The sequence below is a fragment of the Echiichthys vipera genome (assembly GCF_963691815.1).
Source record: "Echiichthys vipera genome assembly, chromosome: 2".
NCBI classification, from domain to species: domain Eukaryota; kingdom Metazoa; phylum Chordata; class Actinopteri; order Perciformes; family Trachinidae; genus Echiichthys; species Echiichthys vipera.
The window spans coordinates 32,088,152-32,113,868 of record NC_139827.1 but is presented as its reverse complement, the minus strand read 5'-3'; the positions used below and the strand labels follow the sequence as shown (position 1 = coordinate 32,113,868).

Sequence of the window (25,717 nt, the reverse complement as noted above, 5' to 3'; positions counted from 1 at the left end):
TAAAAATCAATAAAATAAAAGACCTGACAGCCCAGATAAGTGGCTCCAACTTTCAGACACAATTTGAAATGCTAAATTTCGACCAAACACAAATTTTGAATTAGCACTTTGACCAACGTTTCAAAATTTTAGCACGATTTCAAAGCTGGTCTTGATTTAACTGTAGAACTCTTTGGCTTATCCCTCTTCTCATGTCTCTGCTTACCCTTCATGTTAGACAAGACTCACGTCTCCAGTCCCAAGGTGAATGTCCTGAATAAAACCCTGAAGGTGGCCTAAAGTGGAGCCAGAATAGAGAATTATGGCCAGTAGTCATGTTAAAATACAGTAGATGAAAGTTGAATGTGTTAGGATAGAAGATGTTTGTGGTAAAGAGATAAAGAAAAAATGTGACAGAGTAATATCAATTATATCATACTCCAATCATAGCTGCTCTCAGAGTTCATGTCTTTTTTTGTTGAGTGCTAATTATGCACCACCTACGCACAATTGAAATTATTTGTATTTTTGTATTTCATTAGATGCTTGAGCTGACTCTTCTCAAGTAATTATGTTATAGTGTCTTAGAACAAAGTTACAGTTTTAAAAACACATCTTCTGCATCAGATTAAAGACAAAAATCGTACTTATGCATGAAGCTACACCTTCATTAAACCTTTTTATTCAGTATTTCTATAACCATTTAGTGCACACTGATTAATGAGTGATTGTTAGCAGTATCTGTCCTCCACAGCTGCTTTTAATCTTTATGAAAGACTGGAGAGCTCATTAAAATGACAGCACGACAGATATGTGTAGAGCATCTGCAGCCTCTAATTTGAAAACTGAAATTCACACACAATGATCCATCATTATACGTGTGGACAATCAGCCTCAGGCTGCTGCAGGCAGATGAATCACACAAACCTTTGTGTGCATCTAAACTGGTGTGTTTTATCTGTATTCTGTCAGGTTACGAGTTGTTCTCAACCAGGGGTCCTTGAGGGAGTTCCAGAGGGTCCCCAGAAAAATGGGGAATAGTTTATTTTCACTGTGTGAGAAGTTAGGCCAATGTGAGCCATAAGGTGTGTTTCCATTTGGGTAAAATGTGGCAGCTCAGGGCACGCCCCCTCGAATTGCTGTTCACTCGGTGTGTTTCCATTACAAAAAAAAAGGCCCCAGAGGGATTTATGAGACTCCGGAGGTGACGTATCACTCTGAATGGGTTTAGATCGGCGGTGATCAGCTGATCAGTGATACAGCAGCGCACCACTGTGTGTGTGTGGGGGGGGGGGGATTTTTGCATGTAAATAGGAGATATAGAGGGAGCATGCAGCAAAGGACCTCAGGTCAGAATCCAACCCGGCCGCTGCAGCACTCATTTAAACAAGTCTGTGCAAAGAGGCAGGTGCACAGAGGTTTCACCTCCTCCACACTTCTTAACTGTGGATGACAGCTATCCTGTCTTTAAGTCTGATGAAACACCCTTTCAAAATACTAGTTCCAGGTCCAAACGTCGGTCCAACAAAACAAACAACCTGAACCTTTTACAATCACAGGAAAGCAGTACAATGACTATTCTGGCTTGGATAGTACTATGAACGCGTGTTAGGTCAAGACCTTAAGACAGGATAGAATTCTGGTCTTAATCATATCTAACAACCAAAATGTTTTCAGGTGGAAGTCCTTGAAGGGAAATCCTTATGGCTGGCTCATGACCTAATGTTTATATATTCAGAGGTCCTTGACACGATATAAAAGTTAGAGTAGTGAGAATGTGAAAGAAATGTGACATCCTGTGAACACAGTGGACACTGTTCACAGTAAAACATGTTGAAACAGCAGTCCACTGTACCTCAGTGAATATCTTCTGAAAGGAGAGTTACACATGCTTCAGAAGAAGTGGCACAGCTGACAGGTGATCTCACAGCAGGGCAATCTAACAGGAGAGACTTAGGAGATCCTATCTAAAATATGATGGAGCACACGGATAGCAGGCAGAAAACTTTATTATCAGACCAACATTTCTAGGCCAAGTGCTTCTTCATCAGAAACAAACAGAACAAAGACTCTTTTTAAATAACCTCCCCCTAATCTGGGAATGATGCAGCAATAGCTGGAAAAGAATTCCTATCGGCAAAATAAACATATTACAAAAAAATAATGATTAAAATGATTTGAAGATATATAAATTAGACATTCAAATATCACTCCAGTAATGAGAAAATAATGAGCAGCATGTACAATAATACCAAAATATAAAGATGAAGATATTGCATAGGTAACCACATAAAGTGTATAGAGGTAACAAATCAATCAAATGTATCAGAAGCTCTTTAAATAGCAGCAAATATAATAAATAACAATCCCCTACAAAGGAACGCATAGAGTCTAAAATTGGGGATGGATTGGGAAAATGGGTGAGAACATTAAACCGTAGTGCAGTAGAGAAACAAGTAGATTTATGTGACATAAGATCACTAATTACATCTTTAAATTGTTTGGAGATGACACAGATATAATAACTTTGATCTCAGTTAGACATAGAATAGGTTAGTCAGATAAATAAGGGGCTCATATAGCATAAATAGATTGAGCTACATTTCTAGATTATCAACAAAACAATTTTAGGGTCAATAGACCAAACAAAATCAATACAATGTTGTTTTTTTTGTACTAAATATTGTTTCGTAAGATAACAAGATATTTCAGAGACTGTGATTCTTTCTGTTTGACTGATGAAGAGGCACTTGGCGTCGAAGCAGATACTAAAGTTTTCTGTCTGCTATCCTGGTGCTCTATCATACTTTGGATCTTATCTCTCCTCTCCTGTTACATTAGTGAGTATCTTCAGGATCACTCTTATCTTTGTTCAAAGACACCATCCACTGTCATTGCCATAGGCCTTTGGCCTGTGTGCTGTTGTTTCCCCACACTCAGGACACTTTACATTGTGACCTCTCAAACCAACCACAAAAAAAAACTAACTTTTCTAGCCACTGATTTTAAATTTTACATACCTGCAAACGTGTCGCTTTTCTGCTTCAATTGCCGTTTTCTTGGTCGATTGGGTCATTCAAGTGAATCGCTTAGTGGAACTGGAGCTGCGCTGCTTCTAATAGTGCACACAACATTTCACTATTCCTGTGTCATACCTTTCTACTAGTCTTCAGAATCTTGAAGCACACACAGGGCTCCAGACTGTGACCAGATGTCACCATCTTCTTTAACATCAGGCTACAAGTTATAATCACAGTTTCTGTTACTGATGGACCCGAAGCCTCCATATCTAACGGGCTCTGTCGGCAGCTTACTGCTGTTGTACTATGCAAAGACACCTGCAGCACCACCACAGCCCTCTGCTAAAATCAACCCCCCTGTGAAGAAAATACTGACATTTTAAAATAGTGTAAAAATCTCTTCTCGTTCTCGTGGACTCAATATCATGTCTGGTCTCGTGAGCTGAGGGTCTCATCGCACCCTTAATTCTGAATATATGGTATGTAAACAGTGTTCTAAATTAACACCCGCCAAATGTTGTGTTAATAATAACTTACTAGCCAGTTTGGCGGGTGTTGTAGAATATGAGGCATTACATGTATTACACAAGCCGCTGTTCTCCGTCATTTTTCCCTTTTGCGGTACTTCCTACATTTTCCATGAACGCTGTGATGTAATGCTACGTAATGACGTTTCATATGCCCATTGTAAAAAATAAATAGAAAGTGGAGGGAGTTAGCTACTGTTAGTAAAGTAAAGTCAAAAGTTCAGATTCAACTAAATGACTAAAGAGGAGGGAGTTAGCTAACGTTGGTAAAGTAAAGTAAAAAAATCTGATTAAACTAAATGACTAAACAGGAGGGAGTTAGCTAACATAAGTAAAGTAAAGTCAAAAGTTCAGATTAAACTAAATGACTAAAGAGGAGGGAGTTAGCTAATGTTAGTAAAGTAAAGTCAAAAATTCAGATTAAACTAAATGACTAAAAAGGAGGGAGTGAGCGTACTTTAGTAAAGTAAAGTCAAAAATTCAGATTAGACTAAATGACTAAAAAGGAGGGAGTTAGCTAACGTTAGTAAAGTAAAGTCAAAAGTTCAGATTAAACTAAATGACTAAAGAGGAGGGAGTTAGCTAATGCTAGTAAAGTAAAGTCAAAAGTTCAGATTAAACTAAATGACTAAAGAGGACGGAGTTAGCTAACGTTAGTAAACTCAAAAATTCAGATTAAACTAAATAACTAAAGAGGGGGACTTCGCTAACGTTAGTGAAGTCAAAAGTTAAGACAAACTAAATGACTAAAGAGGAGGGAGTTTGCTTACGTTAGTAAAGTAAAGTCAAAAGTTCAGATGAAACTAAATGACTAAAGAGGAGGGAGTTAGCTAATGTAAGTAAAGTAAAGTCAAAAATTCAGATTAAACTGAATGACTAAAGAGGAGGGAGTTAGCTAACGTTAGTAAACTCAAATATTCAGATTAAACTAAATAACTAAAGAGGGGGGAGTTAGCTAACGTTAGTAAAGTCAAAAGTTAAGACAAACTAAATGACTAAAGAGGAGGGAATTAGCCAGCTTTAGTAAACTCAAAAATTCAGATTAAACTAAATCACTAAAGAGGGGGGAGTTAGCTAACGTTAGTAAAGTAAAGTCAAAAGTTAAGATGAAACTAAATGACTAAAGAGCAGGGAGTTAGCTAATATTAGTAAAGTAAAGTCAAAGGTTCAGATTAAACTAAATAACTAAAGAGGGGGGGGGGTAGCTAAAGCTAGTAAAGTCAAAAGTTCAGATTAAACTAAATGACTAAAGAGGAGGGAGTTAGCTAAAGTTAGTAAAGTCAAAAGTTTAGATTAAACTAAGTGACTAAAGAGAAGGGAGTTAGCTAACGTTAGTAAAGTAAAGTTAAAAGTTCAGATAAACTAAATGACTAAAGAGGAGGGAGTTAGCTAAAGTTAGTAAAGTTAAAAGTGCAGATCAAACTAAGTGACTAAAGAGAAGGGAGTTAGCTAACGTTAGTAAAGTAAAGTTAAAAGTTCAGATAAACTAAATGACTAAAGAGAAGGGAGTTAGCTAACGTTAGTAAAGTAAAGTTAAAAGTTCAGATAAACTAAATGACTAAAGAGGAGGGAGTTAGCTAAAGTTATTAAAGTTAAAAGTGCAGATTAAACTAAGTGACTAAAGAGAAGGGAGTTAGCTAACGTTAGTAAAGTAAAGTTAAAAGTTCAGATAAACTAAATGCGGCGGTGGTGGGGACAGACTTCTGGGGGCGAGAAGAGGAAAGAGGCTGGGGACAAGGATATTGACAGAGAAACGAAGAAAAGAAAATGTAATGCCAAATGGCTGATGGGTTGTGGATGGCTTGTGTTTGATCATGAATATGTCGTCATGTTCTGCCAGGATTGCTGCATGTACGCAAAAGAAAAAATACAAAACAAGACGAACAATTTGGTGGTCGGAACTAGTCATTTTAAAGTCTAGGCAGTAAAGGACCATGAGAGTGCCTATATGTTTTGTACTTGACATGTGTTTTTCATGCCAACATGTTAATAAAATTATCAAATGCATTCACTGTGGCACTCATAATTAGGTCAGGCTACTCAGCACCGCTAAAACCCCACTTTTTCTCTGTTGCCAGCAGGTGGGCAAAGCCTCACCTTGAGGCAAAGCCTCACCTGCCCCAAATGTCCTGTCATCTCTCTGTATTTAAGTTGTTTAAATTAGTGCAATTGCCTGTAAACTGGATGTGTTAAACTTGGCAAGTGTAAGTTCATTCTTTTTATTCTGTGGTGTTTAAAGCCTCTGAACACCCACATGGGTGTTATTCTGGCTCATTAGATCTCTGCCTAGGTTGAAGTTGAGCCAGAGCTTTGATGGGAATTTATCAGGTCACAAATCTTCATCTACCAGTAAGAATGATAAAGTTGTACTTTGTCCTGCCTTAAGAATCCATGTCCACCAGAGTGTTTTGTCCTCCGCTGAAAACAGCAGGTGCTCTTCTGAAAATGCACAGTTTGGTGCACGTGTTTTTGCACCTAAGAGGCTTGGGTTGTATCTAGTTGCAATGTTACAGAATACCCACAGAAGTAGAAATGCAGGCAGAAGGTAGAGTATTTTCTATGAAGTAGGGATGTCACGAGAACCGATACTTAAAAAATATAGTGAAATACAGACGATGCCTATTTTTTAAAAGCACCAGAAGTTTTGGTGCAGTGACTCTTCTGGAACTTATGGGGGCAGTATAGCAAGTGTTCCATTCATACTTGCATTCAGTAGGATGAGGTCACGAAGAAGTAGAACTCACATGGCATAACAAACCCCATGTGGAAGTAAGCTACAGCAATCCCTTCGTCCGGACTCGTTAATGAAAAAGGCACCAACAGTGTATGGAAGCACTTTACATATGAGGGAGATGACTGTGGAGTTATCATCAATCTGCAGGCCCCCATGCAAACGGTGCTATCGTGGTCTTCAGACTGAGGGAGGCAACACTTCCATTTTAGCGTTCAACGTTAAAACAAACAACGTTCAAAACACGACTGACCCATTTCTTCAAACAGAAATATAAAGACAGATAGGTAACGTTATGTTTAACATTGTAATGAAAAACTAAGTAAGGCATTCATGAGGACAGCAACGATACAGCTGCTAATTCATGGTGATTTTGATTCATATTAATAACATCCAAATGTTTTGTAAGGGATAAAGCCCGATGCGGTGTTCATTAACAGAAATGAATCGGACGACACAGAGGTGTGAACTGTCCGACGCAAAGCCCGATTTCTGTGAATGGACACCTCGAAGGTCATTATCCCGCTTATACTGGTCACCTACAAAAGATAGAACTATTTAACAAATTAATAATACTTTAATGTGTTTCTAAAATCATAAGAGTTTTTTTTTATTTTTACAAGTCGAGCTAACTATATAATATCTCCCTTATGCAGGTGTTGCCAAGCAACGTGGCCATAGCGACCTGCCCGCAGCAGTTGATCAGTGATGGGAAGTGAGATGATGGCTTAACCTTACTTTCAGTGATATAAAGTATAATTTCAGAAGGCCAATGCACTACTTACCGCTTTGTGTGTGTCCAGAGGATGATAACGTGAAATTTTGTTTCAAAGAATCTAAGTTCACAGATAGTTTCCTAAATCGTTTTGATTACAGCAAATACTGTCAACCTTTCATTCTAATCATCACATACTATTAACATATTATTCAAAATGAAATGCAACATTTCCATTAATTGTAAAATTTGATAGCGATACTGGCATGTCCATCATCGCGGCATTTGATGGACGGAGATTTAAAGTTTGTGGGAGACGACAAAATGTTGCTCCATTCTCGTCTGTCCTGTACTGACGGAGCCCAGTGAGCCTGCAGGCTGCTCTCACAACGAGGCCCCGTCACCGACATGATCTGGCGAGTTTCCAGCCCGGCGTCAGAGAGACAACTGACAGCTGTGCTCCGGAGACTGTGGTTGGTGTAAACGCGCGACACACCCACCTGAAAGAAACAATAATAAACACACTTAGGCTACATTAATGAGGGCAGAAGAGGGGTTATACGGCTACATTATTATTAAAATGTAGCTAGTGTACAGACCTTTTAGCTGATTTTCAGCAGGTTCCCCAGGTAGTTGACACCCATCAGCTCCCTGGAGTACCACACATCAGATGCCACAATGATGGAGCACTTTCGGGTGGAGATAAAACGATTTTGCATCTGGGGGATACTTGGAGATGTACTTTTTAAAACTGTTTACTGGACACAGAGGATCCCCAGGCCTAGCGAACATGAACCCTCGTAGGTTTTCCTTGTGTGGGTCGTTCGGATCTTTATGGTTGTTTGTCTGAGGATTATGCGCTTAGCTGACGTATTCACCGCCGTGTTCGTCTCTTTGGATGACGAAAGATGTCATGGTCAGCTCACGCTCCCCTCCCTGTCACACCGAGCAAAACACAGCTGGATGTCAAACCACACCTTTTTGACGAGGCTGAGGGGCGTGTCGGGAGACAGCGCAGATGAACATCTGATTCTCTCAAGATCCGACTCAGTGATGTCAGGATGGTGGAGGCTGGTGTCCTTCCCACTCTTTCTGTAACATTTCTGTATCGCCTTAAAACCGCATTACTGGACTTGAACACAGTGTCACTAATGATGTTGACGTCACTTTAATGGCAGTTGATACTGGCTCTCAGACTCCTCAAAGTGGCAACACTGTAGTCTCCTCCTTCCTTGGTCTACTGGACAGACGCATAAAACAATCCCAAAACGTCATTGAGAGTAGCAGCAGTGTAGCTTCAAAGTTGATGTCCATGCTTTTGTCAGCCAGGAAGTCTCTTGATGTTTTAACTGCCCATTTTGTGGTTTTCTTTGTGCTTATCTCGTCCTTGTCATGCTCTTATTCGTTCAATTCCTCCGGTGTCACCTCCTTGTGTCGCTTCTCCTTTTTCTTTTCATATTCTCTTCTCTTTTTCTTCTGCTGCATCCCAGTCTTCAAAGTTGTCAAACTCACCAAATAAATTAAAATAAATGATAAAATCACTAATGTTTTTTCTGTCCTGCTGTTGATGTCTTGCTGTGAAATAACGCTGAGTCTCCGTTACCACGGTTACCCTCTAGCGCTTGAGCCAGCACAATCAGTTTGAACTGTCATCACGCAATTTGAAGGAACATCTTTCCTAGGTGTAAATTAACACTTTTTAACCTACACCCCCCCAGCCAATCAGAATCGAGTATTCAACCAGACCATGGTATGAAACGAGTTTACATTTTCTTTTTTAACTGCCATACTTCAATGGTAGCCTGTACCTCAAAGTAACAAACATTTTTATGTAAATGTTTTAACATTAAGTACCTGCCACCACCTAGTAAAAATTACTGTGTTTACTGTTAGTAATTAGGTGTGTGTGCTTGTGTGTCTGTGCCAATGTGTGAATTCTCTGTGTATGAATCTTAGTTGGTGCACTACGACCAATGGTTGTTCTTTGTTCTGTTATGTTTTATTCTGTAGTCTGGTATGGAAGTGGCATTTTAATATTTAGCAAATTTGCAAAATCTAAGTGGGTTTTACCCAAAAACCCTATTTGAATGGGATTAGTTTAATGTCGGGAGGTGGGGTACGTGTCAGTAATTATTCTTTAAGAATGTCTGGAAAAAATACCTCAGGTAAAGCTAGTCCTTTCCACATACAACCCTCTGTAAAACATATGTTGTTATACCGTCATATACTGTCAATATGTAGTTTCCACATATGCATCATGGAGGCACTTTAAAAACCACTTTCATCACTTTTTTTTACATGATAGATTCTGTCCTTTAGTTTCCTGTTTCCTTAGTTTTGTGATATCAGGAAGCGTAGCACCAAGTAAATGGCGACAGGGAGTTGACGTAGTGCATAAATCGAGTAACCCTGGGGTGGTTGGGGGGATAGTGGGATTCATGTTGGGTTTTTTTGTTTTTAATTTTCTTCCTTTTGGAGCAGATGCTCCAACTCAGCATGCAACTGCTATTATTTGCCTGTCTGCAAAAACTCAATAAAGAAATTTGGGAAAAAATAATAATAAATGGAATAACACCTCCCCCACCTGCCAGGATACAGGGATTTCTTAATCCCGTGTGAATTGACCATTTATATTACAGACATTCTGAGGCAAGACTATTTACCGCACGTCCCCACATTAAACTAATCTCATCCGAGTAGGGCTAAAGTTGGGTAAAACTGTCAGTGAAAAAAAATCCCAAGCGTGCAGTTCCATGGATAGTCCGGAGTTTCCCCTTTACACATGTAGCAAACAACAGGAGACGTGTCAGCCTTGTTCTAACGCACTCCGTTTGGTTTATACAAGTGTGACAGATGTGATGTTGTGTGCATTTTAAGTGAGGCATCTGAAGTCACATCACAGTGACCGTAATGACGTGGCCCCCCTGTTCTCCCACTGGGGTTCATGTTGCTGCGTTGAGCACAAAAGGGACTTAATTACGTCAGTGCTCTTTCCCCTCTCACACTGAATTCACGTGGGACTTTTAATTGCAACAAGTAATTCATCAAGTGTTCATCACAGCTTTCTGATTAAATTTCAGGTCAACTGACTACGGAGCAACGTACCAGAAGCTGAATGACAAAGTGGGAGCAAAGACAATACTCAGTTATTTGTATGTGAGCCCAAACAACAAGAGAAAGGTAAATGTTCTTCTTCTGTGTTCTTTGGATTTGATGCTTGTTTTGATTTTGTGTGCAAAGTCAAATACAGGCATGACTCATTACTCTCTGTTTGATTCTCTGTCTCTCCCTCTGACCCTGTTTCCATTTGGTTGGGACATCCGATCTGATTGATCCCATCACAAGTGGATAGCTCTCAGTCGGTCTGTTCTCACCATCAGCAGCCAGCCTATCCACATGCTCTTCAGTGTCCACTTGTGATCTGATTTCACTACCCTGCTCTGTATATAAGTCAACGCATACATCATTTCTGTTTGGGATATGGAGATAACCTTGATTTTTGAATTTAGACTTATCTTTGTTAATGTTGTGCTGTGTGTGAATTTCAGTTGTTACCCTTATCTCAAAGAAATCATTATTACAGAGACGTGAGATGACTCATTGAGCAATTTCCTACTTCCAACTTTTCTCGCTCACAAACGGCTGTGTTTGTGTGTAATATGTTCTCGAATTTCAGGTGTATTTTATTAAACGTATAAATAACCGTGTTAACTTGCCGTGGTTTGTGCAGGAGAGCAGAAAGAAAAGAGATTTTAAAATTCTCTGTGTTCAGCTCACCGCTTGAGTTATTGCAGATGAAACCCCATTTTCCTATTTTGCTGCTTCACAATAAAGGCATTTGAATAACAAAACAAAGGGGTCTTATATTGTGAAGCATTTATAGAAAATAAATGTTTATCCATTTCACAGCTGCTCTGATTTGTCAATATCAACGGCTGATGTTATAACCAAATAACTGGAATATCTGTAGCAGTATATCCTACATATTCATGAATTTGGGTCCATTTTATTAACCTTATTATTCACAGGTGGGCCCTGGGGCGGCCTTTTAAAGGCAACTGTGGAAAAGCTCCAGAGTTCTAGATGAGTGTATCTGCAGCTGAATAAGGAACAAACGGACACATCGCCAACAGTCTGATAACATCCAGAACACAGGAGTCACTCTCTGTGGTTTCTGTGACATGAGAAATACTTTCAAAATAATAATGTTTAAAAATACAAAAACAGCCAAAATACACAGACCTACAGGCTCAGATGTTGTGGAAAGCCTGTGAATGAGCACACAGGCTACTTCTTCAAAGCAGGCGGTCCTTAATGTTAACAGAGTCACATACCTGGGGCCTGTTTCACAAAGCAGGTTCAAAAAACTCTGAGTTTAACCCTGAACTCTGAGTTGATCTACTCTGAGATAGGAAACTCTGAGTTTTTGGTTCCAGAACAGCAGATTTGCGTTAGGTTGATCAACTCAGAGTAGTTTGACCTGGAGTTAAGCGCGTGCACCACAAGTAAAAAAAGACAGCATCAATGGAGCCCTGATTCGACGAGTCACCATGGCAACGGGGAAGCGAAGGGCTACGCTCCCACTGCAACTGTAAATATGAATGCGCTCATACAGAGTTTGAGCAGGTTTACACCGCTGCAGCGGCGAAAGAGAGGGAGACCTGTGGGAGAACATTGCTGCTCGGGTCAGTGCGTAAGTTTAAATGTAGTCCTGTTGCAATCCAAGTAATATCACAGGGGAAACTGCATGAGTGGGAGCCTATTAATTTATTTCATTTAAGTGCAACCCCGCGGGGGAGAAGCGCAGCTTAAGATGAAACATAAAAACATTGTTCAAACAGGTAAAACCTCAGCACAGTCTCATGGTGACGCCTCATTTTGAGCATGTTTTACATCGTAAAGTAAATGTTACCGTAAGTGGCTGTTTTTTATACATCATATAAATGTTGTATAAAAAACTCCCATTTGCAAAAAAAACGCAGCGCAACACACAATATCTGCTGTGATATAAGAGCATTACTGGTTGTTAATGTTGGAAATGTAAGGAGGGGTGAGATGGACTGTGACATGAAACGGTGTTGTGCGTATTCAGCCCCCTCGCATTATAGGTGATATTCTGGATCAGAGGGCTATATAGGAGTAGTTTATATACCGGTAACCCAACTAAAAGCACACACTTTTGAACCTATGAATTGCAAGAAAAGCTGGGATTATTTTTAGGAAACGCTGAGTCAAATACATTCAACTTGCTCAAAAGATCCATTTCATTCATTTTGTAATTATGGCTGCAGTATATTAAGGACGTCTATGCGCGGTCTGATAATCATCTCCCGACGAATATTTAATTCTCTTTGCGGCAATGCGTCACCTTTATCCACGGGATCGTTATCAAAAGGACATGCCATGGTAGGGTAAATATTCACCACTTAATATAACTTCTAATGTAGGCCTACTGAATGATTTTTATACGTTGTATACAAAAACTCCCGTTTGCAAAAAAACGCAGCGCAACACAGAATATCTGCTGTGATATGAAACGGTACCGCTCAAACAGAGAATTGCCTGGAAATGCAAGAACATCTATAATCAATAGTTTGATAATCATCTCCCGATGAATATTGAATTCTCTGCGCAGTAATGCTGCAGCTTCATCCACGGGATCGTTATCAAAAGGACACGCCATGGTAGTGAAATAGTCACCACCTAATATAACTTCTAATGACTGATTTTTGCAGTGATTTTCTGAAAAAACAGACGGAACTATACTACGCCAAAACTCGTGTACTGACTGAACGAATGAGGAAATCAAACACCGTGTGTGGCTGAAAAAGGGCGGAGACAGAGAGAAACTCAAGGTTTTCTGAGAAAAACCTGGTCCCGACCAGGTTAGTTTCAGAGAGCATGTTACCATGGTAACTGACCAAGAGGTTAAGTTACCTCTCTTTGTGAAACAGGCTAGAGTTACCCCTCTGTCTCTGGTTTGAGTTACCTCCCTTTGTGAAACGGAAAACTCAGAGTTTCCCTCATTTCAGGGTTAACAGACTCAGAGTTTTCACTAAACCTGCTTTGTGAAACAGGCCCCTGGTCTCACTACTATCTGAATGTGGACCCATTTGGCCTGAACCACCTCCAAATGTGGTTTTTGACATCCGATCTCAAAGGCTACTTTCACACTGCAGTTAAAAGTGACCTGAATCTGATATTTTTTTGGCTCATATGTAACCAGGGTTTTTTCTGCATTATAAATTCTGAGGGTTCCAGTGACATCATCGGCCTTGTGAGAGGTTAAATACCTGGATTTCCAATCCCAGCCTGGTCAGATGCGTACATGAACTGATGAAGCCTCTTGGATGAGAGGTCTTCCCAGACAAATAACCAAGTCCAGTTGCTTTTGACTAAAATTGCTTTGAGGATAACTATGACCTGGACACATGAGAACATTCCCAGGCTTACACTGCATATAAGTCGCTCTGAACTGTCTCAACAGTATAGCTTACAGACAAATATGATGTTTCCATATTCTGGTTGTATGTGTGCAGTGTTTCGCTGGACAGACAACAAGTGAGCAGCACGCGTACGGCTTAACATAATTGTGTCAACGTGCGCAGCTGGTTTTAGCAGACTTTGCGGCAAAGTCTGAGACTTTCACACTAGCAGTGTGACAAAAAGTACCAGAGTGATAAGAAGTCCTGATGAAAGCTTGATAAATAGACTATGATAAATAATCAAGTGTATTTGTCGTTGTGCATGCGCTATGCGTACTATTGGTCAATATGATAGTACCGGCAAGAAATCAAAACTACTGTCACCCCTGCTCACACTGTTCATGGCCCTAGCCTTAACCATAACTGATTTGTCCACTTCAAAGTCCCCAACAGACACCCACTGGGCTAAAATCAAATTATAACTTTACATTAATAAGCATTACAAGCTGCAAAACATGTCAGCCAGCTCGTATGGGTCAACGCTGTCTATCTGCCAGCTTTACTAAACATCTCTGCCCAGTGATAGTTGTAAGTTTGTCCCTGAAAGGACCCTTTTCTTTCGCCTTATTCTTCTCCATCTCTTCATCAACTCTTTAATGTAGCACTCTCTGGTGTAGTGTTGCCCTGGCAACCAGTAGCATGAGATTCCAACATGGTGGAAGGGCTCATACCCCTCCCAAATTGTCACGTGTCGTTGTGCTGAGCGTGAATGCACCCCACCGACGCAGAGCAACCAACAAGTGCAAACAGTTCCATTTCCCCATTATACAATGTTTTTAAAATCAAGCTGCTGAAATCAGTGGAAAGCTTAGTGATGGTTACATCAGTCATGCGACCATGTAGTAACTTTTGTTCGTCAAAGCAGGTTAAAACCTAACATATGCTCATTGACTGAACAAAAGGTGTGAGTTTCAAAAACGTGATTCACATTTCTTATTGTCTGACATAATCCATTTTGGATTATGGAACCAGCGCTGCTAAACTCCTGGGTTTTGATGTCAGCCCTGGCACACTTACTGCTCACAAATAATAATAATAATAATAATAAAAATAACAATAATAGTAATGTAAACAGTGAGTGATATTTTGTAGGGAACAGTTTTGGTTCTTGGGCTGTGGATGACACAGTTGTATGAATGAGAAAGGTCTTTCTTTCTGCTCTTCCTCCTTCCTGATATCACCCATTCACAAGTTTGCCGGCTGCCGCCACACACTGTTTTTAGCATTAAGCCTAAAGTCCTACAATACCGGTTGTCGTTGTTCAACTGCACATGCAGTTCACTTCAGGAGCGTGAGCTGTTCACACAGCAATCTGTAGACAGGCCACATTTAAACAGCTAATATGAACAGACAAACGATAAAGCAATAAATCAGAATTGTGCATTAAGACCTGCAGGGTGAACGTAGCCAAAGCGTCCTAATGCGTCCCGAGAGTGTTTTCACATGTAGTTTCGAGCTGTCCACTTGTGTTCGGGTCAATTAGACCACATGTTACTGCTGAATGGGAACAGGGTCTCAATGTCTGCAATGTCAGTAAGATGCATTGAACATGCATTGTGTTCAGGATGTCTGTAGTGCATGACTATAAGCCAAATAGAAGAAGAAATGGTCTATCGTGGAAGTGTGTGCTGCTACACTATTACAATGGTCTAACATGTGCAACAGGTGTCAAACAATGAAAGTCAAATGGCAAGAGTTGTGTTTCTTTCCCTTTGTGCTGTTAGATGATCGATGCCATCATAGAATGTTTAGTATAATCTACTCTGTATTAGTCCACTCTCAATTACACATCCACTCAGGGCTCGACACTTAACTTTTTTCACTAGGAGCACTGTGGTCCCCGACTGAAAATTCTAGGAGTGCATCCAGAAATTTTAGGGGCACATACAGTAAATCAATAATAGATGCAGACATTAAAATGTGCTGTTTCAAATTCAGTGTCACATTTTTCCTGTGCTCCTTTGAAAATGAAACATAGAAGGTAAACTGACACCACCATCACTGTCATGACAGTACAAAAAATATACCAATATATATAAATATACCATACATTCAGAATAAGGGGTGTGACGTGATGATACACAATATTGAGTCCATGAGTCATGACAATATTTTAACACTTTTTTTAAATGTCACTATTTTCTTTACAGGGGGGTTGATTTTAGCAGAGAGCTGTGGTGGTGCTGCCGGTGTCTTAGCATAGTACTTGTGTTAGCTGTAAAGTAAATAATAGTAAAGTAAAAAAAAATCAAGAAATCACAGAAGGATCACAATTATACAGCAATAATCAGAGCCACAATGCAAACTCAGTTTAAATCAGTGTAATGCACAATGAGCTACACTCGGCATCAAAAAGTGTCTTTTAAATAATTGTCCAAAAGGTCCAAATAATGTTCTCCAACAGAAACAGTCCAAAGTTAAATCAAAAATCACTTTATGGTTTCAAACAACACAAAATAAAGAAATAATTCCAGTTTGTTTAATTCTGTTGGAGTTGTTTTTTGTAGGAGTGAATCATCCTCTCAAACGAAATAATAAAAGATCTCTGATAAGTTTAAGTTTCGTTTTTCCTGTTATGAGTGGAGCCTCTTTCCAAATCAGATCAATAACATAAGGCTGTTTAGTTTGTTTAATAAAAGGACAAAGTATAGAGCTGTTCTATAGGAAAGAGATCCTTCAATGACTCCTGTTGGGAAAATACAATTAAAGAAAATTTACTTTTTAAGGGGTGTGGGAGGGGGGCGTCATGGCTGGTGTGATCCCATTGGAAGATGGTCTCGAGAGTTAGAATATTTCCCCTTTCAAGTAGAGGTCCTGGACGTGCCTTTAAAGGGAGGCACCCAGGAGGCATCCTTATCAGAACCATTTATATTGGCTCCTTTTGATGCAAAGGAGCAGCAGATCTACTCCAAACTCTCTGCAGAGGTCTGAGCTCCTTACCCTAACTCCAAGAGTGAACCCTGTCTCTTGGAGGCTTGCTCTTCTTGGTTGGGAGTGAGTTGTGTGTCACAAATAAAGGCTTTCAAGTATCCTGGGGTCTTGAAAGAGAGTAAACTAGAGAATGAGGTGAACAGGCGGATGGGGGCAGTGATATGTGATATATACCCTCACTAATGGTCACAAGTATTGGGTAGTGACTGAAAGAATGAAATCACGGATAAGCAGATGAAATGGTGGTTTGGTCCAGCAACTTAAATTGTCCCAGGTTTGGAATATCTGCAAAATTTTGATTAGACCTGAGAAGAATCAAGACTGATGATGCATATACATATATTTAGTACAGAAATCTGAATGCTCTCTATTGCTTCTCATGTGTCTGTGTTAAGATTATTGAATTTTGGGCAAGAAGAAACCATGCAGGCATGTTTTGGGTTGTCTGTACTACCCCATCTTGTGAACGGGATATCTCAGGAACCCCAGGAGGGATTTTCTTCACATTTGGCACAAAAGCCCACATGGACTCAAGAATGAGCTGTTAAGATTTTGGAGGTTAAAGGTCAAGGTCACTGTGACTCACAAAACATAATTTTGTCCATAACTCAAGATTTCCTACGCAAATTATGACAAAATTTCACTCAAATGTCTAATAGGATAAATTGATGAAGTGAGGACTTTTTATATCCAAAAAAATACCAAGGTCTGTTTCATAACTCAGGAACAGAAGAGGTGACATTTGGTCAGATACTGAACTGGGGAAACTAATCTTGAAATTGTGCTGACAATTCACCAAAAACATACACTTAATACCTTTTATGAATGGTTTGGAGTCTGATGAAGTTACAGAGTCATGGTCCCTGTGCAGGCTTAAAAAAATGGTGAATGTTAACTAATTGGCCTGCACTGAGGTCCATTTCGATCAATTTACTGTAATTCCATAACAGCCCTGGTCCATTAGGTTTTTTGTGTTATAGTCTTTTGTCTGTGTACATTTTGGGTCTAAACATGTTGCCCAACCCCAAAGGACCTCTTTTCCCTTGTTGCATCCATTTGGCTTTTGTTGCAGCTGGAAAAAACATTGACAATAATGGTGTGATGAGATTTTGAAGGTTCCAGTAAAAAAGTTCCTACTTTACAATCGGATTTACCTTGAATGTTTTTGCTATGATTGTTGAAAAAGCAAATAGCCTTGCACCTAATCCCCAGGGACTACACCAAAATCCTTTTTTGTTTTACAGTTTTTACATTGGTATTACTTGACACATACTCAGATTTGCTGTGATTTGTTTACAGTATGGATTGTCCATCCATCCATTAGCTATACCTGCTCATCCTCCAGAGGTTTCTGGGCTGGAGCTAATCCCAGTTAACAGCTTTTTTAGTTTGATTTATTTTTTTGACTAAGTATATAGCCCCTATAAAATGCCAATAAATAGCACCCATTGAATTTAATAAAAAAATGATAGATAGGCAGTAGGGCTGGAACTAATTATTCATTTTAATTGTCGATTGTTTTCTAAATTAATTGATCAGTTGTTTGGTCTGTTGACGAGTGTTTTCCAAAGCCCAAGATGACGTCCTCAAATGTCTGTTTTATAGAGAGGGAAGGTTTCTTTCCTTAGAGAAGGAAAGAAACACATTGTCTGAACATATTCACATTTGAGAAGCTGGAATCAAAGAAATTTTTTCTCAAAGAATGACTCAAACTGATTGATTGATTATTTAAATAGTTCATTGTTGACAACTTATATATTATTGGAGTCATTTTTTCTGATCTAATAGGCAGACTGAGGTAAAAAATATATAATAATATTTTTGCTGCCTTTTTTGCCATTGCTTGTAGATTGGATGTACATGTTCTGTAGAACCTTGGCAAAAGCAATGCAGAGGTTTTGAAGCTTTTCCAATGAGCCAGCACTGCAGAAACAATGGGAAAGCACAATACCCTTCCTGCAAACCAGCTCGCTCAACAACACCAGGGCTCAGTTTAAACACACAGAGCAGCGAGCAGATGAAGACCTGCAAACAACTTGACGGGTTGTTAATATATTTTCACACACACAGGGACACAGAGAAACACTTAGTGACACTCTCTCACATACACAGTAGGACACAAACAGGCACGATGCACATCAACAGGCTCTCAGATATATACACACACACACACACACACGCATGCATGCGCACACACACACAAACGCAGTGTCTGCCTGCATGTCTATCCTCTTCTTGTCTATCTCCTATCACCCTCACTTACATTCACACAGTCAGAAATTCCAATTATGTTCATCTGAACTGTACACACCCTCTCTGGGTCTTATTTTTCTCTCACATACATTCATAGTATCCTCATGTTGCCAAAGCATGACATTTGTAAAAATATAAACAAGACTCAAATTCCATAGCAGCACCGGCGGCCCCATGAGGCTATAATAATTACTTGTACATAAAAAATAGAGAGACTTTGCTATTTTCAGGTTCTAACCACAAGTCTGATAAATAATGCAACAGTGGCGTGAGAGTGACAGCAGAGGAAAGGTTGTTACCTAAATTAAAATTATCCTCTAAACAGAGGCTTAGCTTGTCAGGCTCAGATCTTTATTTTTCGATTGATAGGAAAATGCAACATCTCATGGGATATAAATGTCAATTTTCACGTGTCATTTTATGCCCCGTTCTCATTCACAACTCATCTCATACACATATGCACACTTACAGACATACATAAGGTAACATAACTTGCTTCACTTGGAACACAGACAGTCTCCTTGGTCAAAATCCTGTGTTTGTTGGACCCATCCACCTCACCCCCTCTTGACCACCATGAACAGAATTTTTTTTGTCTTTATACAACGTCCCATCACAACAGGAACATTTGCAATGAGTATTATTGACATGGATGTTTCTACAGTTGAAAGCATTCTGCAACCACATAGCATAAAATGACAAAAAAGCATTCAGACCACCTGGAATAACTGTACAAATTGGCATGCCATTTTGTGGCAATAGGCGGGGGTATGACCATATTGAGCTGAGCCCGATCAATGGACACTAAAATGGGCTGATAACGGTACCAGTTTCAAACTTGTTATTATGAAACACATCTAACACGCATTAGCATATTATAATATGGAAGATTATCTTTCCACCCCAACACAACCATCTCAGCAATCACATTACTCTCCGTCAGCTGAAACTTGTTCCCAATGCAGACAACTTATGTTATTTACTTGCTCTAGGAATAGACCACTGAATGTTTCCTCTACGGTCACTCTTGTGGGAAGTGAAATACAGGTTGTCACATCTTATGAGTACCTTGGTATTGTTATTGATGACTGCCTGACTTTTAAGCCTCGTGTTCTCTGCTTAGTGAAAAAGCTGAGGTTGAAATTGGGTTTTTATTTTCCAAATAAGCTGTGTTTTTCTTTTAATGCAAAAACATGTATTGTAGCAGCCACTTTTATCTGTGCTGGACTATGATGATCTATTATATATGCATTCCTCAGCAGAGTGTCGTCATTTGGTCGACTCAGCCTACCACGCTTTCTTAAGGTTCATTACCAACTGTAAAGCTCACACTCACCACTGTGATTTCTCAGCTCGGTAAGAATGGCTTGCTCTGGCCACACGTAGGCTCTGTCATTGGTAAACCTTTATACATATGGCAATTCTCGGAGTGCTTCCCTCATATTTATGTTCTCTCATTAAGCAAAAAAGTGGTGGCCAATACTTTCTGCATTATCAGGCAGGTCATTATGCTTTCTGTCCCAAATGTCCGCACAGAACAGGGAAAAAGTGTGTTGGGTTTTTTCGCACCGTCTACATGGAATTTGCTGCAGAGTGACTTAAAACTTAGGGCATTCATTCCTTTAAGTGGTTTTAAATAAAAAATGAAAAAAAATTTGTCAACTCCTTAGCATGTCAATGTTTTTAATGTTTTTGGATTTTTCTTGGTTGCAAAAAATGCTCATTTACTTTTATTTGTAATTGATATGATGTATTGTAATTTGTGTTGCCTATTTTTTATTCCATAGATTTTGTCGTTTATCCTTTATCCTTTTGTCCTTTATTTATTTTGTCCGTTTATTTTTGTAACTGTGTTTTGTAACTCCGCTGCTGCCTGTCTTGGCCAGGTCTCCCTTGGAAAAGAGATTATTAATCTCAATGGGTTTCTCCTGGTTACATAAAGGTTATAATAATACAATTATTTTCATTACACACTTGTAAATCCTAAACATGATAATCTTTCACTACCTCACCACTTCAATTTCAACTATTTGGTCTAAATTAGCATGCAGGTGTTTGTCATTTAATCTTTACCATATGTACGCAGACTACGGCTCTTCAAACATGGTGTCACGACAGCCAGATAGAAATGAAGGTGGTCAACACCAAATAATGAATTAACAAGACATGAACTCAGAGCCAGTCGCCAACAAGTTGGAATTGTGGATCACTTTAAATACCCTGGCACAGTTTTTCAACTCCCAAGTGAGCTTTTGTGAAAATACGGAATCCATTTTCAAACACAGCGCCTATATCTTCTAAGAAAACGTAGTAGCTTCGGTATCAGTCAGCAGATTCTGGACTGCACAAAGCTATTATTGAGAGTGTTTTAACTTTTCATCTTCCTGCATGGTGCTGTCATTTAAACTGTAGATCCAGGTATAAGGTTTCTAAACGTGTGTCAATGGCAAGCAAAATAGCTGGCAGACCCAAAAAGCCCTTGACCCAACTCAATAGAGAGAGGATGAAAAAGAAAGTAAGAAGCATCCTGGCAGGTTGCTCCCATCTCTGGGAGGCAAAAAAGAGCCCCTCTGGCAACTAAAAATATATTTAAAGACTCATTTATCCCAAGTGCCATCAACATTCTTAACTCAATAAATGACAGGTAATCCACAAACATGACAGGAATTGATGTTGCGGTTGCTGTATGAGTCATCTTTCATGTTTAACTAACCGCCTGACTGACTCTCTTTATCTAAAACAGTATGTTGTCATTTCCTAAGTCTTGTGAGCCAAAGACAAATTATCACCCTGGTGAACCACAAATATCTATTCTGTTCTATTGTAAGGTTGCATGTTAGCTGGTGTGTGAACATGCTAATGCTACTCATATATTAGTTAAGTACAACCACATATCCTGTTCTAACAGTATGTTACTGTGCCATGTTAAAGGTTGAATATGTAGAATGAGCAGTACCCCACCATCTAGTGTTTCGAGATCGTAGTCACAACAACACAAATTCCAGCAGTCGGGTTGCCAGGTTCGTTGCTGAATGTGTCAAGAAATCAGCCTGCGCCTGTGATAAATCACACAGGGTAACCACTGATTTGGACGGATGAATTCATTTTACAACAGTATTTAACATTAGCCAGTCTTCAACAGGAAGTCTTTCTTTGAGTGGTGTGGAATCCATTAGCTAGCTCTCAATGCAAAATTATTCCTTGTTTCTGTAGCAACAACAGACAACACTGGCAAACAGCAACGCCCAACGCTATTGGCTGCTACAATGGAAACAGAAGGTCATTGTCAAACCCGTCAAATTTTTTTTTCAAATAATTCACATTAAAAATAATTTTTTATTGAAAAACCAATACTTTTGCCCCATGGGTGTTTTAGTTTAAAAAAATATAAAGCTTTGAATAAAGATTCTACATATAGTAGAACTAGTATATTAGCATTAGCATTCTGTTAGCATGTTAGCATGCTATGGAAGCATTAATCTCAAAGTAGAGCTGAGGCTGACAGGAACTCGTTTTAGGGCTATCCTGTCAACAACTGAAGAGCTGGACAAGTACATTTAAGTCATGAGATCAAATCTTGCGCGAACAATGAGTGTGTGAGGCAAATGTAATGGCAGTCCATCCAACAGTTATCTCTGGAATAACCAACAGACAGACTAATGGAACACTGTCATTGTAGTGTGACTAAAATCAAACAAGTAAACATAATAATAATAATAATAATAATAATAATAATAATAATAATACAGAGAACAAAATTTGTAAACAAACATGGATGGAGAGATTCTTTCTCAAATACACACACTCACGCAGGCAAACACACATGCACACGCACCCACACTCATATGCTCACACACGAACTCTGTTCTTTCCACCCATTTGCAGTTAATTCAAAGCACCCACTCTCATGTTTGTGAGGGAGGTTAGCAGAGACTGCAGGATCGTCACTCTCGCTGTCACCCCCCGGCATGGCGCCATGTGACTGCTGCTAGTGGCAGACAAAAGCCTCTCTCTTCACCCAGTAGTGGAAGTAAATCAAGCCTCTGTAGCTGCGGGGGATTGAGGGAGTAAAGCCCTGGAGGGGGGGGGGGGGACGGCAATGAGAGCGAAAGAGAGAGAGCGAGCAGGAGAGGAGGAGGAAAGAGACGGCAAATAAACTGACAGGGAGCAAGTAACTGTGGAAGAGTGGAGCGGGGAAGAAAAGAGCAAAAAAAAAGTCAAGAGATGGCCCAGGGTCACCCATGGAGAAAACCGTCGGACAACACAGCCATTACATCAATTTTCATATTGTGGTTTCATTTAGAGCCTCTACGAGAGGACACATCTCGAGTACACATTAGGGGAAATGATGTTGGGTTTTTGCCTGAGAATTTGTGTGAGAGCACACTTTTACAGTAAATGGCTGGGGATGGTGAGTGCTGGTATAAAAAAAAACTGACAGTCTAACACAAATAGGTAGTGCCTCTAATGATTTGCAAACAAAGAGAAAGCATATGAGTTACAGGTGGATTTAGTCTTTGCTACTTTACACTCTGTCCTTGAGGAGTAGACTGCTTTTCCTCAAGAATGTATTGAGTAAAACAACAGTCGCTGGGCTCAAGTGTTTTCATGGCAAAGGCCTTGATTGTAATTGTGCCTGTGTGCGTACGCATGTGGTAGCATGCATGGCACTCAAAAACAATTACGGCCTTGTGTGGCTCAGACGGCAACAACAGCCAGGTGGGTGGAATATGAATTCACCTCAGATGAGACCTCTCCCACTGTCAGGCTTCGCAGACTCTTGTTTTTTGTCTCACTTTTGGATACAAGCGCAGACTTAAAAGTGAACTGAATATTTCATATCCTCAAACTGTCCTCAAAATGGCAATGACAAAAAAAGTCTAGCAGAAAGACAAACAGAATTCCTAAACAGAAAATCTGAAAAAAAAAGGAATGTCCAGAGACGTAGAGTATGATACAAATGCATAGAGGAATATCACACATACATGCTTGACATTATATCATATCCATGCCTTTCTCTGCAGTGGCTGTGTGCCAATGTACAGGAAGGTAAGGCTTGATGTATATTCATGAAGAGAACAATGATGATAGCATCATCAAAACATCACTCCTCTCAGTTCATGTTGTTTAATTGAATTTGAAATGTTTACAGTATTTGCCCTTGCTTGGAAATTTTCCATTTTGCTGCATATATACAAATACAGACAATCCTGTTATTGACTTCATCTTTAAAACCAAAAGGGAACTGTGACATTCAATAGGACCATGTAACAACACGTGGCAATAACAAAAATAGCCAGAGTCGTGTGTCACATGGAAGTGCAGCAAACTAAAGGTCTCGTTGCCCATAATGGTTTCACAACACACCGTAACACAAAGCCAACAAGTACTTTTGTAATATAAATAATACAAGTAAATCATATTGACTTATTTCACACATGACCCTCACTAGAATTGCTTGCGACACTGAAACCGGCCTTATAATGTAATCGATTCATTATGAACACTACGTACAATTATCTTTCTGTCCGTCTGTCTCCTTTGCTAAAAGATAATAATATTTCAGAATAAATCAACTATTAATACTTTGTTCTCTGATTTTGATCTCTAGTGTATATTCTTGAATTTGGGTATATTTTATAATCCTTAGAAAATAAGGTTATTATCTACAGGCCATCCAGATCCTAAGAGCCGGAGATGACAGCAAGCGGATAATGGCAAATGCTTTTAAAAGGTAGTAAATAGCACATTGTATCATTTTGGTGACAATGTGCAAGTGTGAGGAGCGGCGTAGGGGGAGGATAGACAGATAATTATACGTAGTGTTCATAATGAAATGATTAAGTCCGGATTCAGTGTCGCAAGCAATTCTAGTGAGTGTCATATCCAAACTTCTCAATCTGGATCATTTGAGGACAGCTCTCAACTGAACAGATGTACTCCAGTTTCAATGACAGCATAGCAAAGGAGATATCCCCCATTGAGATGAAAGGCATCATGATAAGAGATGCATGTATGGAGAAGTATTATTCAAAAAGGTAGTGCTTTTGTTGCAACTCAACATAACACGCTAACAGCAAAATGATAGCGCTGTTCCTTATTAAACAGGTCAATAGTCATCACGAAACATGTTTACTTGGACCAGCCGGACCTGGAGCGATAGCACCTGGTGCAGAAAGAACATACTGATATCAACACATCTTTTAACTGCACATTGCAGATGGATAAAGCAGGGGAAAGGGAGGTGAAGTGTCTTTTTGTCCAGCGGCATTTTAAGGACAGAATGAATGCCAAATGAATCACGGTGAATCAGCCATGCTTTGTTGGCTGGAACGCCGCGCACACAGCAGAGGTAACCCAATCGAGGATAAGCTAACGAACGATGGTTTGGTTCGAGGTGGTGGTGGGGGGTTTGGTGGAGCTGGGAGGGGACGCAACATCTGTCAGCCCTAAGGCACAATCTCCAAATGGCTGCGACGAGCAGAGAGGCAAGCGCTCTGGAGCCTCTGAGCAGAGAAAGCGACAGAGGAGGAGAGACAGGCTGAGAGACACAAATGTAGATGGACAGACAAATGGAGAGAGACGGAGACAGGTTGACAGAGTGTGAGACACAGAGATGGAAGAGGGACAGAGAACAGGATGTGTAAAGAAGATGGGTAAATCTAGGTGAGCAGTGGGATCCCATCAATATTCTTTTACTTGACTTTACGGCACATTGCCCACTTTCTCAGCATGGGATTGATTGAAAGCTTTACAATTTACTGTGCCTGACACTGCCAGGATAAGGGACCTGAAGTCCCCTACGAAAGCACTAACTTTTGCTAACAAAGTGTTCAGAATAAAAGCCTCCATCAAATGACATATGCTGTTATGTTATTGCTGTGAAGAATTCATTGTTTCAATAGCTCAAATAGAATCAAGATGTCTAAAGTGGGAATACTGCTGGTTAATTATCGAAACATTTCTTCTTTGTCTTGTCTCTGTTCATGCCCAAGTAATGAATCTGTAGTTCAGTTTTTTTTAACACACAGCCTTCCAACTTATATACCACCATAAGGGGCAGCTAGCCCGCTAGC

General features: G+C 39.7%; 1 protein-coding gene across 1 annotated transcript in view; it reads left to right on the top strand.

Annotated features, from left to right (window-relative positions):
* sorcs1 (sortilin-related VPS10 domain containing receptor 1) overlaps window positions 1-25,717 on the top strand; it is a 253,520-nt gene that overhangs the window by 130,688 nt on the left and 97,115 nt on the right. Inside the window, exon 3 of the mRNA XM_083931517.1 lies at window positions 10,053-10,152. Within this exon, the coding sequence (XP_083787643.1) occupies window positions 10,053-10,152 (100 nt within the window). The remainder of the gene's footprint in view (window positions 1-10,052; window positions 10,153-25,717) is intronic.